We start from the raw sequence: 14,076 nt of genomic DNA, 5'->3' as shown, positions 1-14,076 counted from the left end.
TGCTGCTTTCGTTTAATTTGTGCTATTGAGAAACAAATTAGATGTTTTTGGTTTTTTGTCAAGGGATTTTCTCTGGGAGTATGAAATCGATAATTTTACGACTATTGATATCCTAAATGCATAGTCTGCCCGGCCAAAACATTTACCAGTAATTACGTGTTTTATCTTGCAAGGTTGCGTACCCGACATTCAGTTGTGTAGCCCATTCACACAGACGCCGGCATACACATATTTCAACATTTTGTCACCAACCTCAGCGTGTGTCGTTGCGATTTTGCAGACTTTTCACGTGACAACTTTCTCACAGAAAAATGGGCATGAGCTAATATTGAATGCTGGTCACACGGGGGGTGGGGTGGGGGTGGCAGTCTAAAATCAACAAGCAAATGTTTTATTCGCTGCTATCATTTACTTTATTGAAAATGAGATATTGACGTAATAAAAATAATCATAAAGACGGCCGAGTTGAGGTTAAGGGAGAACGTTATTATGTTATCTTCCTTTTTTACGAATATTACATATTTTCATACATATAACAAGACTATGTATAATTTTCTTGTGTCAAAGTTTATATAATCATGGACAAAACTATGAAGAAATTCTTTGCCAGTTATTTGGTTAGTTTGGCTAAATTGGTAAGAGATTAGTGCTTGGCAATTACATTACTAGTCGTGTAACCCTCAGGTTGTGGTATCAAAATCTAGCCTGGTGACATAGGCTGAAAAAAATCATATATTGTTAATGATAGAGTATTTTTTGTTGTTCTGAAAAAATCTGGGTTTTAAAAAATGTCAAAAAATGCAATTTTTTTAACATTGTGTTCTATGGAATTGTTCTAAAAATAGCGATTTTCAAGAAATATTAGAACACGTTTCTCAAAAAACTTAACTGTAACACATAAAATAATGCTATTTCATTGTACCATAGGACATTAGCTGCAAGATAGGACATAATAAACATTGTCATGCGATTTGTGACCAATTTTGTCAAAAATTATGAACAGGCTTCTACCTTAAAACAATACACTGGAATTGTGTATGTTGGTAATGAAACACCAACATAATGGGGACTCCTTGAGAACGGTAGCACGTAAAATACCAGCCACATCACGACGATATACATTGAGATTGGTGACATGGTAATGATCACACAGTTGTGGTAAATATGAATTATATTTATTTTACATTTCACAAAACAGATTTACATCTATATTATATAACATGAAATATATAAACTGTTATACTTCGAATACAAATATACCAGCATACACTATCAGTTTGAGGTGTTTTATTGCTTGTTAAATTATATGTTGGTTAACCATTGTCAACAAATGTTTGATTAAAGATCCTGCCTCTTTAACCCCAATCCAGAACATCGCATACATGTGAGGTTACTATTACTAATGAATATTTTGTGCAAAAATAAACTTCCCCGTCTAATCTTGTTGCAACAATGACTGGACATATTTTGATTGATAATTAATACGTTACTTAACTAAACACGCATCACATATTATAATGTTATATTATAATGTGACCAGTGTATATCGAAACAAGGTTTATCCTGTCAGATGTACTTGTTCCTTCTTTGGTTGCATGATTATAACGTAAAGACGCAAGGTACAGCATTACATAAGAAGTAATTATCGACAAATCGACTTTTAGGACGGTATAAAAAAAACATTTAATAAATATATCCACTGAATGGAACGGTAACTTTAAAGCGGGATGGTCGTCACCTGCGCACGCGCTGGAATTGAGTCTCAAGCGACGATAACAACACACGCTAAAAACGCAAAGTATCATGGATAGACGCTTGCTCGTAAACAATGACACGCTATGGCTATCTGACGCATGCGTAGGTGACGACTCCCCGCTTTAATTAAATAAATACAATCGTACACTAGCTATGTGTATGCATACGGATAAACTCATAATAGATAATTAATTAATATAATCATGTTTGTTCATGAGACAAGAATTGAGAAAACTACATAGCATGTAGGGAAGATATGAACATAACATATCGAAGCAGAGTCGACGATGGTAACAACAAATAATTTAATATCAGCGATTATCATAGTGTAATTAAAATAAATACACCTGAGATATTACAATGTCGTACTCTGCAACACCGCTGCATCTTCGTGATTACGAAAAACCCGATGTCCAAATGTACTACGTGATCTGTAAATATGAACCTGACTTGCGATTTTCAGGACAAGCGGAAAAGCTGGTGGTTTATGGATAACGAGGTAATATCGGTGACGACAGGGAAGGAAACGGAATGGTGGTACAGAATGGCATTGGATGATGACCAGCATCGTCACTGTAAGGTGGCATATAAACCGTCCATTGTCCAGGTCCTCACATACATGTCCAATGTTTATCATAACATGCGAATATCCGACACGTTACAACATTTAAATGGTTTAACATGTAAGTCACAATTGGTAACTAAGGCATCTTCTAATGGTACACTTGTTTTGTTAAATCAATATATGATCCTCGTCTTGTTAACGTGGAATACAAGAAATATTGATCACAATTAGTTAGTCTTCCAGAGAAGTTGAAACAATCGGTTATTCATAGAAAAGTAATTTTAAAAGGTCGTTTTCCATCACACAATTTCGCCAGCCTGCCCTTTCTTTTATGAATTATTGTTCCTTTCCTGAAAGCAATAACAATATAAAAAAAAAAAAATTTGTGTCAGTTAATTATTAGGTTTATATTAGTTTTTCTATTTTTTTAGTTTAGTCTCGTGCAATATTATACAATTATCTAATGTTAAACAAATATGCAATGCATGTAGTGCCACATGCATAAAGGCGAAATAAAGTTTAAAAACGTAATAGCACAATCATCTATAAAATTATATCGCAATCCAGGAGTACGAAAGCCTCCACTAGAATTATAAGACAACATGATAAATAAACACTACTAGGAAATACACAGTTTATTAGTTGTGATATATGTTTGATATGTTTATTTAACGACATTATGTACGTGGCGAATATAATTAGAAAACAAGGGCTTCAGAGAAATCCAGGGCACTATAATATGTTGTATTTGTACACGATACATCAATATATAGAAATATAAAGTAAGACTAGTGCGCCACCAACCACCCTAAGCTCAGGTACACGAACATGTATTAAATTATGAATATAACCAGAAACCCAAAACACTTATTGAGTGAATCACAAACTGAAAACAAGTTTATGAACAGAATAGGTAAGAATGCGACCAAATGTTGACAAATACAATAATGCATATAAATCTAATAAATTAATTAATGGTTCTCATGGTAGACGTATATTTTATTAAAAAAAGTATTCACGTGTAACTAAAACAATTAGTCACAGATTTATAGTCGACTAAATGGTCGCAATTATTAACAATAATATTAACAAAAAATTAAGCATGGTCTTGATCGATATTGTGAAACTGTTTATGAAACCAGAGGGATCAATGAAATGTGCATTTTGAAAATTCTATTTATGAACAGAGATATAATGATTTCGATAACAATAGTATTTTTGATTTTTATGTACACTATAAATAAATATACAACACAATATACTTAAATATGGACTAGTTTTATTAGAAAAGCAGGCCTTCTATTACAAAACTAGTACACACATATATAAGTTCATTGTCATAATGCATAACTCTGGATATCATTTTCTCATATATTTCTCAATTTGGTGGATTACTATTTAGATAGACTGTTGTTGTATTCGCATGGCGCAATTTCTTTTACAATATCTTGTTAAATCGGAGAAAAAGCTTCAAAAACACGTACAGATCCATGGAACTTAAATTGAAAAATTAAAATGATTGTTCTAGTTATGTTCACTTGACTTATCTTGAAGAAGTAACCATCAACGACGCCACAGAGAACATAATTTCAGCATCCTACCTTGATTTGTTTCTCCAAAGTAAACCTAATGGTTTTCACACTAAGCTGTTCTATAAGTGGGATTATTTCAATTTTAAAATTATCAATATTTCAAGTAACATTCCCTCAGCCCCAGCTTGTTGTGTATATATGTCTCAACATTTAAGAAGATGTATGGAATATAGGTCATATGTTTTTCTAGTAAGACATAGCTCACTAGCCTTCAACAAGTGGCATCCTATCTTCAGATTGTAACAACCCACCAATCCTTATTGACAAATATGCAAATTCGAATAAGTCGTTCATTTCGTGCTATTTAAATTTTCTAATCGCTTATATGACACAATAAATGCAGTGTCACCTTGGCAAGACCATTTGTAACGTTTTGATGGAAAGAAAAACAAACGAACACCTGTTGTCCGTCTCTTTAGGATAAAACATGCGTTATCGACCGCATTTTGTTAGAATTGACATCATTTTGAATTCAGTAAGCCCATTTTATTTCTATAATGAAACTGCTCCCACACTGTTTAAGACACTAGTGTGTACGTAGATTTAGACGACCTACTGCAATTTTCTATACATCATTATTCAAAATAAAGCGTTTATAGAGGTGGATAAACCCTCCATATTTATATCGTCTATCAAGTTCTTTTTGTTTTGAATTTGTTATCATGGCAGCTGTGACAAACCAATAAACAGATAATGTTATTTTCTATTTAATAATACGTGCAACTTCTCTTGTTTTTGTCAGTTCAATATCTCGTACATATCTTGTCTTGCCAAACAAACAAGTTTTTGATGTATAGCGTTTCAGAAAAACATTATTGTGAGCATCGCATATTTTAAGGTTTACCAGGTCTCAAGATAAATATATAAATGAATATTATTCATGAATATAATAAATGAATATTATTTATTCAGACATATTGTCTATTGATAACATAAACGGTTGTTGTAGTCCTAATTAATATGCATAACCATACTCAATACCTCCATGCAATTATCACAGGCGATGTTCAGGTCATTAAAATACAAACAAGACACAATGCATAACTCCCATGCTTTATTCTTAGACTGGCTAATTCGATGCATTATATCTGAAAAACTGTCCTGTCCCTATGGGTAAGCCTCAAAGACCCGTTGGATTCGTTTTTTTTTTTTTTGTCCCTACCCATAAATAAAAGTATTGAATAGTAGTGAAGAAATATCCCTACCAATTACTGACATTCCCATTTGGAAGTACTTTCTTGCAACAAAACACCTGTAGAAGTATTCTCCTGAACGCTACTCGGAATTCTGGATTGCAAATTCCGTAAATCACGACATTGATTGCCGAGTTGCTATGCAGCATTATTCGTCCGACGGCCCTGTAAAATTAACAACAGAATGTTGATCAGGCTAAAGATAAATATATAAATATACATATTTATATAATAAATATATAAGAAACCTATATATAGGGTCATGCAATACACTTTTATAAATAACATTTAATGTGACGCCATTTTAGCGACACAAGCGACGTTTTCGGTGCATTGTACAAAGCGTAGTGCAGTGCCACAAATCCTAGCAACAACCCGACATAGTTCCGATTGATACTAGACACTAAATTAAAGTTAAATTGCAATTAGCGAGAACTACGTGATCCGCACTAATGTCGATAATTAGATTTCAGAGTTGGATGCTGTTAACGTGCGGGTTCGCATAGCAGATTGAACCAAGAGTAGCCCAGTAGTTTGAATCAATCAGTCTCATAACCGTGATCAGCGTAATATGAAGCATGAAACAATCAATAAATATACCTCCCAGTGATTGGTATGAATTCCATGAAATAGGCTAGACTTACATACTAATACTGAATCAAAATTTTGATATTCCTATTACTCATTTTCTGGAGGCCTTTACAAAACCATATTGGAATCGATACTGAAACACTAAAATTGTTTACTCGATTCTAAATCGTAATTTTAATAAATGTAACGGCAGATATCACTTGAAGTAATTAATTGGACACCACAGGGAAATCTTTACCTGAAATAACGGTTTATTTCACATTGACACGACAGCCCGAAAAAGAGAAATAATAACATAGGAAACCAAGCCAGAACAAAATAACCAAGAACTAACGCAACCATTTTAGTGACTTTCCATTCTCGTTTGAAGGCAGTCCCTTCTTCCCAATTGATGGCCCTCACCTGATGAGAGACAGAAAACATGAATCAACACAGCAAACTGATTTGCATATATGTATGAATCAATTTCAAAATTATGATACATCTAATCATTATAATCTCATTCAGCTTTTCAACATCCATGGGAAAAATAGTTATCGTAAGTTCCACATCATACTTCTCTAGCGATGAATAGGGAAACCGAACATTTAGGCTGACACAAAGAAGTGATAATTTACGGCAAACCAATGTATAAATAGACATGGTGACTTACCTGTCTCCTTGCTATAGTCCATATTCTAGCATATAAAGTTATCATCACAAACCATGGTATTAGGACAACAAGTGTGGTTAATATTAAAGTATGCCATACTTTATCATACATTAACTCGTATCGACAAATTCCGTTGAAGTTTACTGTTTACAAAAACAACAAAAATATTTTAATTCGGTAGCATGTCTTCGTATATAGTTTTAGTTAACATGTATTTCTGTGCGACGAGGTGGCATGCGACGTGGTCTTACGTACTCATAAGCATGACACCCGCAAATCCATGAAATTACTATAGTTCGTTGACACCGTAACACAAGTGTGTTGTAATTTATTAGTAAATTCCAAATATTGTACGATTATATTCCCATTCCCACTAATTTCACTATTTTTCCGTTATGGGCTTCACATACCAAGCTGTTAGACGTATAATAATACACACATAGTACGTGGTCGCATCGATCTCCGCGTACTTAAACCTTAAATAATTTGTAATTTGCATATTTGCATAATGACATCAATCATACGAATTAATTTTGTAATAATGACCAAACCTACCGTCGCCGACTGGACGCGCATATTGCGCACAAGAATACACAAACGCGAATCCCCATACTGATAATATTCCAATTGCCGTACGTCGAGGAGTTACTCGTTCGTGGTACATTAATGGATCTGTGATAGATATATACCTAGTCACGGTTATTGCAACCAATGACCAGGCAGAACAGCAGTGAAAAACCTCCACTCCAGCCAATAAGAAGAAACACAACAACCACGTGTCTAGAAATTAAAATAATGTAGTATATTAGTATATATAATGTACGTAAGTTTATTAAGAATGGTGTATAGCCGAGACACATTATTGGTATATGATTCAATACAAAGTATAATCAGTATCAAGTGAAATAATGGGGATCACAGAAAGAGGCAAGTATGAAAATAATGGCCTTTGGGACAAATTCAATGTATTTAAATGAACATATGTAAATGTACAATAAGTTCTCATAGCATGTTAACAATGTCATTCGAATGATATTAACAATCGTATAGATAAATACATATGATTCAGTCGTCTCACGTTGTCGACCCCGTTGATACCATCATTTGTTGCATAAATCATTTTTAAGAATATTATTCGGTAAAATGACTTTTGGAAAATTCGACTAAACGATTCACGGTTACCCACACAATTATTCCAAAAACAAAAACCCACACTCTGAGACGTTTGCAAAAAATCTAAATTAAGCCTTGACAATGAATAATCAAATATGTAAACATATTAAATTAAAAATTAAATAGGTCACTGTCACAAAGAATAAAGGCATGTGTGTACAGTTCTTTACTCACATGCATATTATTCCATGATCTAGATAAGTAGTGATGACAATAATTGTATTGCTATATGGCACTAACGGTCAGTGTTAAAGCAAAGTGAATAAGTTACTCAATGCACTGCTAATTTGAATTTGAATATGAATATTGTTAAACCAACAATAAATATTGCGTGCAAAAAACTTATTATTTCATCCATTGATCCAGTAATTACTTGCCTATAGCGATATAATTCTCAGTGAATACGAACAATCATTTCTGTCATGACTGCTGGCGAGGACATAATTATATTCACTGAATGTTGCCGAGTACAATTCCTCAACGAGAATCAATAAGTACCTTATCAAACTTTAATATAGAGAGATTGCTAACACTATAGGACATGTGAGTGTTCTATTATTTTTCTTGCTGACAAACAAACGTGAAGAGCGAGATTTACTCGTGATTTATGTTGTGCGAATTTAGATTACTGACATATGCGAGTTCTCGCTAAAGCTGTGGTGATATCGATATTTCTATAAATGCGTGTAAAACCACGTGGAATTCGCACAATATAAAACATCCGTGTGTTGCTGAAAGTAAATTCTCTTGAACTGAAATGTGCATTGAAAAAGTTCCTACTATATTAACATAACTTGTATCAGTATCTTTTTATCATTTCGGTCTATCTAATACATTTCATTTCAGTTTGTAATAAATCATTCTTAAATGTTTATCAATATTATTTCGGTTGCACGTGCTGACAATAATGAACATTATAACTATAATATATTCACAACATCTGTTCAAAATCTAAATCTAAAGCGAAATTATATATATATATATTCTTACATTCTTACACATTGAGTTCTATTTATACAAACCTAGTTATAAATATTCATTTATGCAAATTTACAATTGATGGTGAGCCCGTACCCTTCTCAATGTATGTACTGCCAGATATTATAAACGCATGGTGTATTGTGGGTAGAAATAATCTTAATTGATATCCTGCTGAACTTTTCGTAAACTGAATATACCTGCGTAAACGTTCTCAAGGACGTATTTGACAAATCGACTAATGTCTGGGCTTCGCCACTGCAATACAGAAAGCTACAAAATAAATAGATGATTTCCCGTTCAGTGTGAGATCACGCGTATTGAGTTTTATGGCGCTGATGTTTGCCGCAAGAATTATTTGATTTTGAACTTAATTTTTTTTCAAAATAGCTCAACGTCGAAATGCCTATCTTTAAAAGAATATAGCCTTGAGATACCCATACATCAAAATCGACCACAATCCAATGATTATAGCACAGTATTGCTGTCACCGCCATAATGTTCCAAACACCAAAACAACAACATTGCCAGCTAAGTCGCCGACTGATTTGCTATGTACCTCACTAGGAGAGATCAAACTAATAGTCACGTGTTGAATATAAATTGATCACGATGCAATTTATTTATTGCTATATAATCAATGGTAAATTTATCCAAACAAAGTGTATGTACTGGCATAGTCTGAAATGCCAGGAAACAATCAATAGTGTGTCTGGCGAGTGTCACAACGCTTATAAATGTGCTCATTTACCCGAACGGCGTACCTCGTAAAATGAACTTCTAAGCATGGAACGATCTTAGGACGCGCATTGCAAACCAGTCAGCTGGCAATGTTGCTGTTTTGTTGCTATGGCGATGAGAGTGGACTATATGTGTTCGTCTTGTTTTTGCGTTCGATTTTACGCATAACGCGGAATCTCGTAGTGAAAGTAAAGTGGTCGACTGCGTAAATGAGTTTATATGACATATATACACTTGAACCTTTTCGACAACATGTCAGCACGGGTGATTATGTAAATGAGGGCTACACTACAAGTCATTTCCCCATGGCATTTACAATAGACGTATATCGTGCAATTGATGTTTATTAATGACGAGAGGGAACTAATGCGTATATTTTGTGATTCAAAAGAATTCGTATCAAGTCGTGTATACTGTTTGAGAAAGATGAAATACCAAGCTGACGACAACATACTTCGACTGATTGGCAATGTATTTAATTTCTCATCATAGGGCACGTAATGCATGGTTATGTATTACGCATTATATCATTATGATAGAGAAACCAAGTGAACCTTTGTAATCTCACCAGCATCAATTATCTCTAGAAATCGTAACACGAGATTTGCTCGCATGACTGAGTAAGCTAATAAGAAAGCTGTCATTATACGGATATTTGAAGATATAAAGAGCGGATCAAGTGAAGGTCGAACGAATGTCATTAGATGTATTTTGCCTCAAAGTGAAAAAAGCTGTAACGCTTTCTAACCTGTGAAAATTTACGTCAACATTAATTTTTGATTGAACAGATTGTTTATTTCTCTTACTGGTAAAATCGATGAATATGTTATGAGTGAGGTACTAAGGTGCCAGCTGGTGGCCGAAAACCAATTTCACTCTCTGTGGATGTTCTATATATGCACTCTGCGTAGAAAGCTGTATCATCATGATTCCTTGTTACCAATTCGTACGAATGTAAGTACTCCCTACAAAGAGTCCTGATTACGATGCGTGCAATACGGTAGGCGTTTCTACTGATATTGTTATGACGTACCGACGATGCGACCTTGATTCGATCCGTGTGATTCTTTATTTTGAGTTACTTTACAGCGTACTTACACTGTGTTATTGAATTCCAAGAACCGATAAAAAGAATGACCCAGATGATTACACTAAGTTGAAGGGTTGTTTTCACTGACAACATTGGTTTTTGGCGAGTGTTTGTAGTATATAATCATTGCACTTGATGCGATAAAAACGATAAATATCAATTCTGTGAATCGTATTTTCACAACCATTACACTTTATTGATGCCCTGAGATATGTTCCCACTTCCTGTTCCTAATTTAGCTGGGTTTGTCTCGTTTCTCCCCAAAGCGTACATATCAACATCAACATCAACATGAGGAATCATGACATTGATATCTGAATGAATATGTAAATGTCACACATAAGACTGTGTGATTGCATTTCCCAATGATTTCATATACCTAGACTATTCGATTTTGGAATGAAAAAGGACGTGCAAAGCCTTGCTCGTCGCAATGTAGTCTACTCACCCATGGTCTTTTGGATCTCCGGCACTTCCATATGACTGATATTATATGGTGTGTAAATGATTCCCATCAGCAAGTCAGATACGGCTAAATTCACAATGCAGTAGTTACAAGAAGTTCGTAGATGACGGAAACGGACCACTGAAGTAATTACTAACAAATTTCCGAATATGTTCGCCAAGGTGATGAGGAATAGTATGGAAAGGTAGAATATGTAGTAAGCTACATCGCTTGAATCTAGACCAGATGGCGTTGTAGTGTTAATGACCACGTCAGATTCCTGTAAAAATATAAACAGATCGATCGATACAATAAATAACAACATATTCCTCCCAGACGAAAGAGCTGTACAAGTGCAAAAAATTGTCATTTATATTTGTATCACTTTTCAGTTTCTATATATTCATATTTTCATCAGTATTATGCTGTCCACCACCTTAATTTTCGAACAAGGGGTTATGGGTAAAGTAACCCAGTGGTTATGGGTAAAAATGTGAAAATAATTTCTTCTATAACTAATTCGTTGAAAGTGTAACACATATATGTACCGGTGCCAGGCATACATATAAAACAGTTTTCATGGCAACAGAACTGAAAATATGTATGTACTATGCTTCATGTATTATATATTGACGAGGTTATACAGTTTATATACAACATTACAATATTTGCAACATTTGCACCGAAAAGTTGAACTAGTTCGCATCAGTACTTTACAATTATCAGATAAAGTCACTTTCTCAATTGTTCACAAAAGTGACTATGATGTCACACTTTGCCCATAATCCTTTTGCTGGAGAATCTACATAATACTGTGAAAAATTGAATATCTGGAGAATGAAAAGTAAAATGTAAATTATATTCTCCTATATTTGTGGAGCTCATTCATCTGGGAGCAGTATGTTGTTTTCCAGGACCCACCTTTAATATGACGCTTAGCGGCACGAGCAAATGTTTTCGGTGCATTGTACAAAGTGGATTGTTATCTGGTAGTTGTGCAGTGTCACAAATCACATCAACAACAATTGCCTCAACCCGACATAGTTCTGAACACTCAGCATTACAAGTCACGTTGCAATTACCAGGAAACCCATGATACAAACTAATATCGATAATTAGATTTCAGAGCAGAGTTGATTGCTGTTAACGTGTAGCTTTTAATAGTTGTTTGATCCAAGAGTAACCAAGTAGTACGAAAGTCTCAGTAACGTGATTTTCTCTGCGCAATTTGCGAACAAGAACCTTTAACCACATAGTTTTAATTATAGGAAAATCTGCTCTTGAATTATGACAATTTTAATGGCATACCCAGTTTGACGAAGCCATACGCATTGCCTGAATTGAAGTTTTCATATTAGAAGCTACAGACTCCCTGTTGTTTACTACCGTTTATTGACGTTGGCGAGAGTTCTTCTTTTTATGAATAGATACCGACTGGCGCTGTGGGGCTAAATCATTAGATACAGTCTTTATATTCAAGCCAGTTTGTTCATGTATTAAAGTCAACGTTCAAATGAGAATGACGAATTTCTATTAAAATTGATTGTAATTATATGGATTACATTTATCCCATCTTATCCGCCGGGACCAGCGACACGGAATACCTATAAATGTGCAAGGCAAGTGAAATTAAAATAATATTAGGAAGCAGTCTTACACATTTTCGCATTGATTCATTCTCCGAACTCGTTATACCGCTTCAATAAATCATTAGGGCGATCGATCATGTATTGCAATGTGACTCCCCTGTGATTTTTGCCATGCACTGCCATTTATGGGACGATTCAAACAAGGCAGTTTTTGAATTACTCACTGCATTAATGCAGGGTTCCGTTATACGTGTTCTTTATTTATCATCCTCTCGGTTAGAACATTTACTCATTCATGAAGTAGTTGAAATCGAAAACCAACTCTTTCAATAAATAACGTCATTTTGTCCATAATTTATTCAACATTTTATAGTATTTTAAAAATATTTTTTTGACAATTCTAGGACCATTCTATAGCAAAAACTAATTTTTCTTCATATTAAAAAACAGTTTTTCAAACTGAAAATGTGGAGAAATCAAACCTTCATTGACCGAAATAGGTATACTATTTTAAAAAAGTTATATTAATTTATGGTTAATAACTATAATCTAACTCATCGATATCACATCAATTTACATTCAAAACAATATATAATATTACAATATCTTCAACAGTTTATAAAGGTAAGTAAAATACAAATGATAAAATACACACACTTTTCACGAAAAAGCCAGTAAAACAAACTGCCAAATAAATGTAAATCGTACTCACCGTGGAAGGAAGAGAATAAACAGAAACCTGGCTGTCCGGTTCCATCTTTCTAGTATATGTTTACATTCCTGTAACGATAAACAGCGCATGAGCAATTTGTCTGTCATTGGCTCAAAAAGACCTATTATACATAAACTGCGTCAGAAACGAAAATAGTGTCGGATCCTGACGTAGCGGATATAAACCTTCCTATGCAGAAGCTACTATTCGTTAATCAGTAGTCATGACAGTCTTCCAGGTTGCCATAGCAACTCATGCTGGAAATTTATGCTGAAACCCTTTCGTTATATCCGGTCCCCGCCATGAAGGCAATTTGACATTCTTTATTCAGGCAATTCTGGCAAGATGGAATGATTTGTATACTAGAAATAGCGGCACTATATTGCGACTGTACTGTTTCTGGTTTAAACAAGTTAAAGAATACACGTGTTGGAGGACAAATACAATGAATCATCATCAAACTAGGTTTTGTTTAATATAAACAAGTTTTTTTACTCCACATCTGACGTACACACCTATCCGTTTGTTCTAAGATACACGTACACGCCAATATACATTCAATGAATGGTCTAATGCGATAGAAACTTTCGTCATCTGATGACATAATTGAAGATAATAATGTATGTTTTGACATTTAATATTGGTGATATGTGTATCGAGGGTTCGTTTGCTACATATAAACATATTCTCAGCAAACACGTAGATTACACGCTTTGCCTAGCCACCAATTGTTATGCCCAGTAATAAAAGTCCCCGCATCAGGAATAATTGTCTCCACGATACAGAGAACCGTGCATGTAATGGTATATCAATGGGTATAAATTGCACAAGCTTTGCAATGATAGTAGCATGACGACGTTGCATGGCACTGTGAACTACTGATATTAATGGGAATATATCAAATGTAAACAGAGGTGAAACTAGTGCGGTATGGCGAATTAGCATTCTACATATTTACGAGATTCAATATTACAAATAATTGACTGTGGTTTTATAATTC

The 14,076-nt window shown here is 34.3% G+C and overlaps 1 protein-coding gene across 1 annotated transcript; it reads right to left on the bottom strand.

Annotated features, from left to right (window-relative positions):
• Positions 1-1,159: 1,159 nt before the first annotated feature.
• Positions 1,160-13,121, bottom strand: LOC102810191 (adenosine receptor A1-like). Its single transcript, XM_085504053.1, has 7 exons — positions 13,077-13,121; positions 10,779-11,055; positions 6,904-7,128; positions 6,349-6,491; positions 5,935-6,098; positions 5,118-5,270; positions 1,160-2,670 (listed from the first exon to the last, which is right to left on the bottom strand). Exons 1-7 carry the CDS (start codon positions 13,119-13,121, stop codon positions 2,586-2,588), a joined length of 1,092 nt encoding a protein of 363 aa, XP_085360179.1. The 3' UTR covers positions 1,160-2,585.
• Positions 13,122-14,076: the final 955 nt, after the last annotated feature.

The sequence above is a fragment of the Saccoglossus kowalevskii genome, chromosome 9 (genome assembly GCF_978046115.1).
Source record: "Saccoglossus kowalevskii chromosome 9, keSacKowa6.1, whole genome shotgun sequence".
NCBI lineage: Eukaryota > Metazoa > Hemichordata > Enteropneusta > Harrimaniidae > Saccoglossus > Saccoglossus kowalevskii.
This window is presented reverse-complemented; position numbering and strand designations above follow the sequence as displayed.

What these genes read in the sequence shown, in the direction of transcription:
- LOC102810191 (XM_085504053.1), bottom strand. Translation starts at nt 13,121, where the DNA reads ATGGAACCGGACAGCCAGGTTTCTGTTTATTCTCTTCCTTCCACG. An exon ending in TGCGCGTCCAGTCGGCGACG is followed by an intron (nt 6,492 to 6,903) that starts GTAGGTTTGGTC and finishes TTTTGTAAACAG; the next exon opens with TAAACTTCAACGGAATTTGT. An exon ending in GAAATAAACCGTTATTTCAG is followed by an intron (nt 5,271 to 5,934) that starts GTAAAGATTTCC and finishes TTAATTTTACAG; the next exon opens with GGCCGTCGGACGAATAATGC.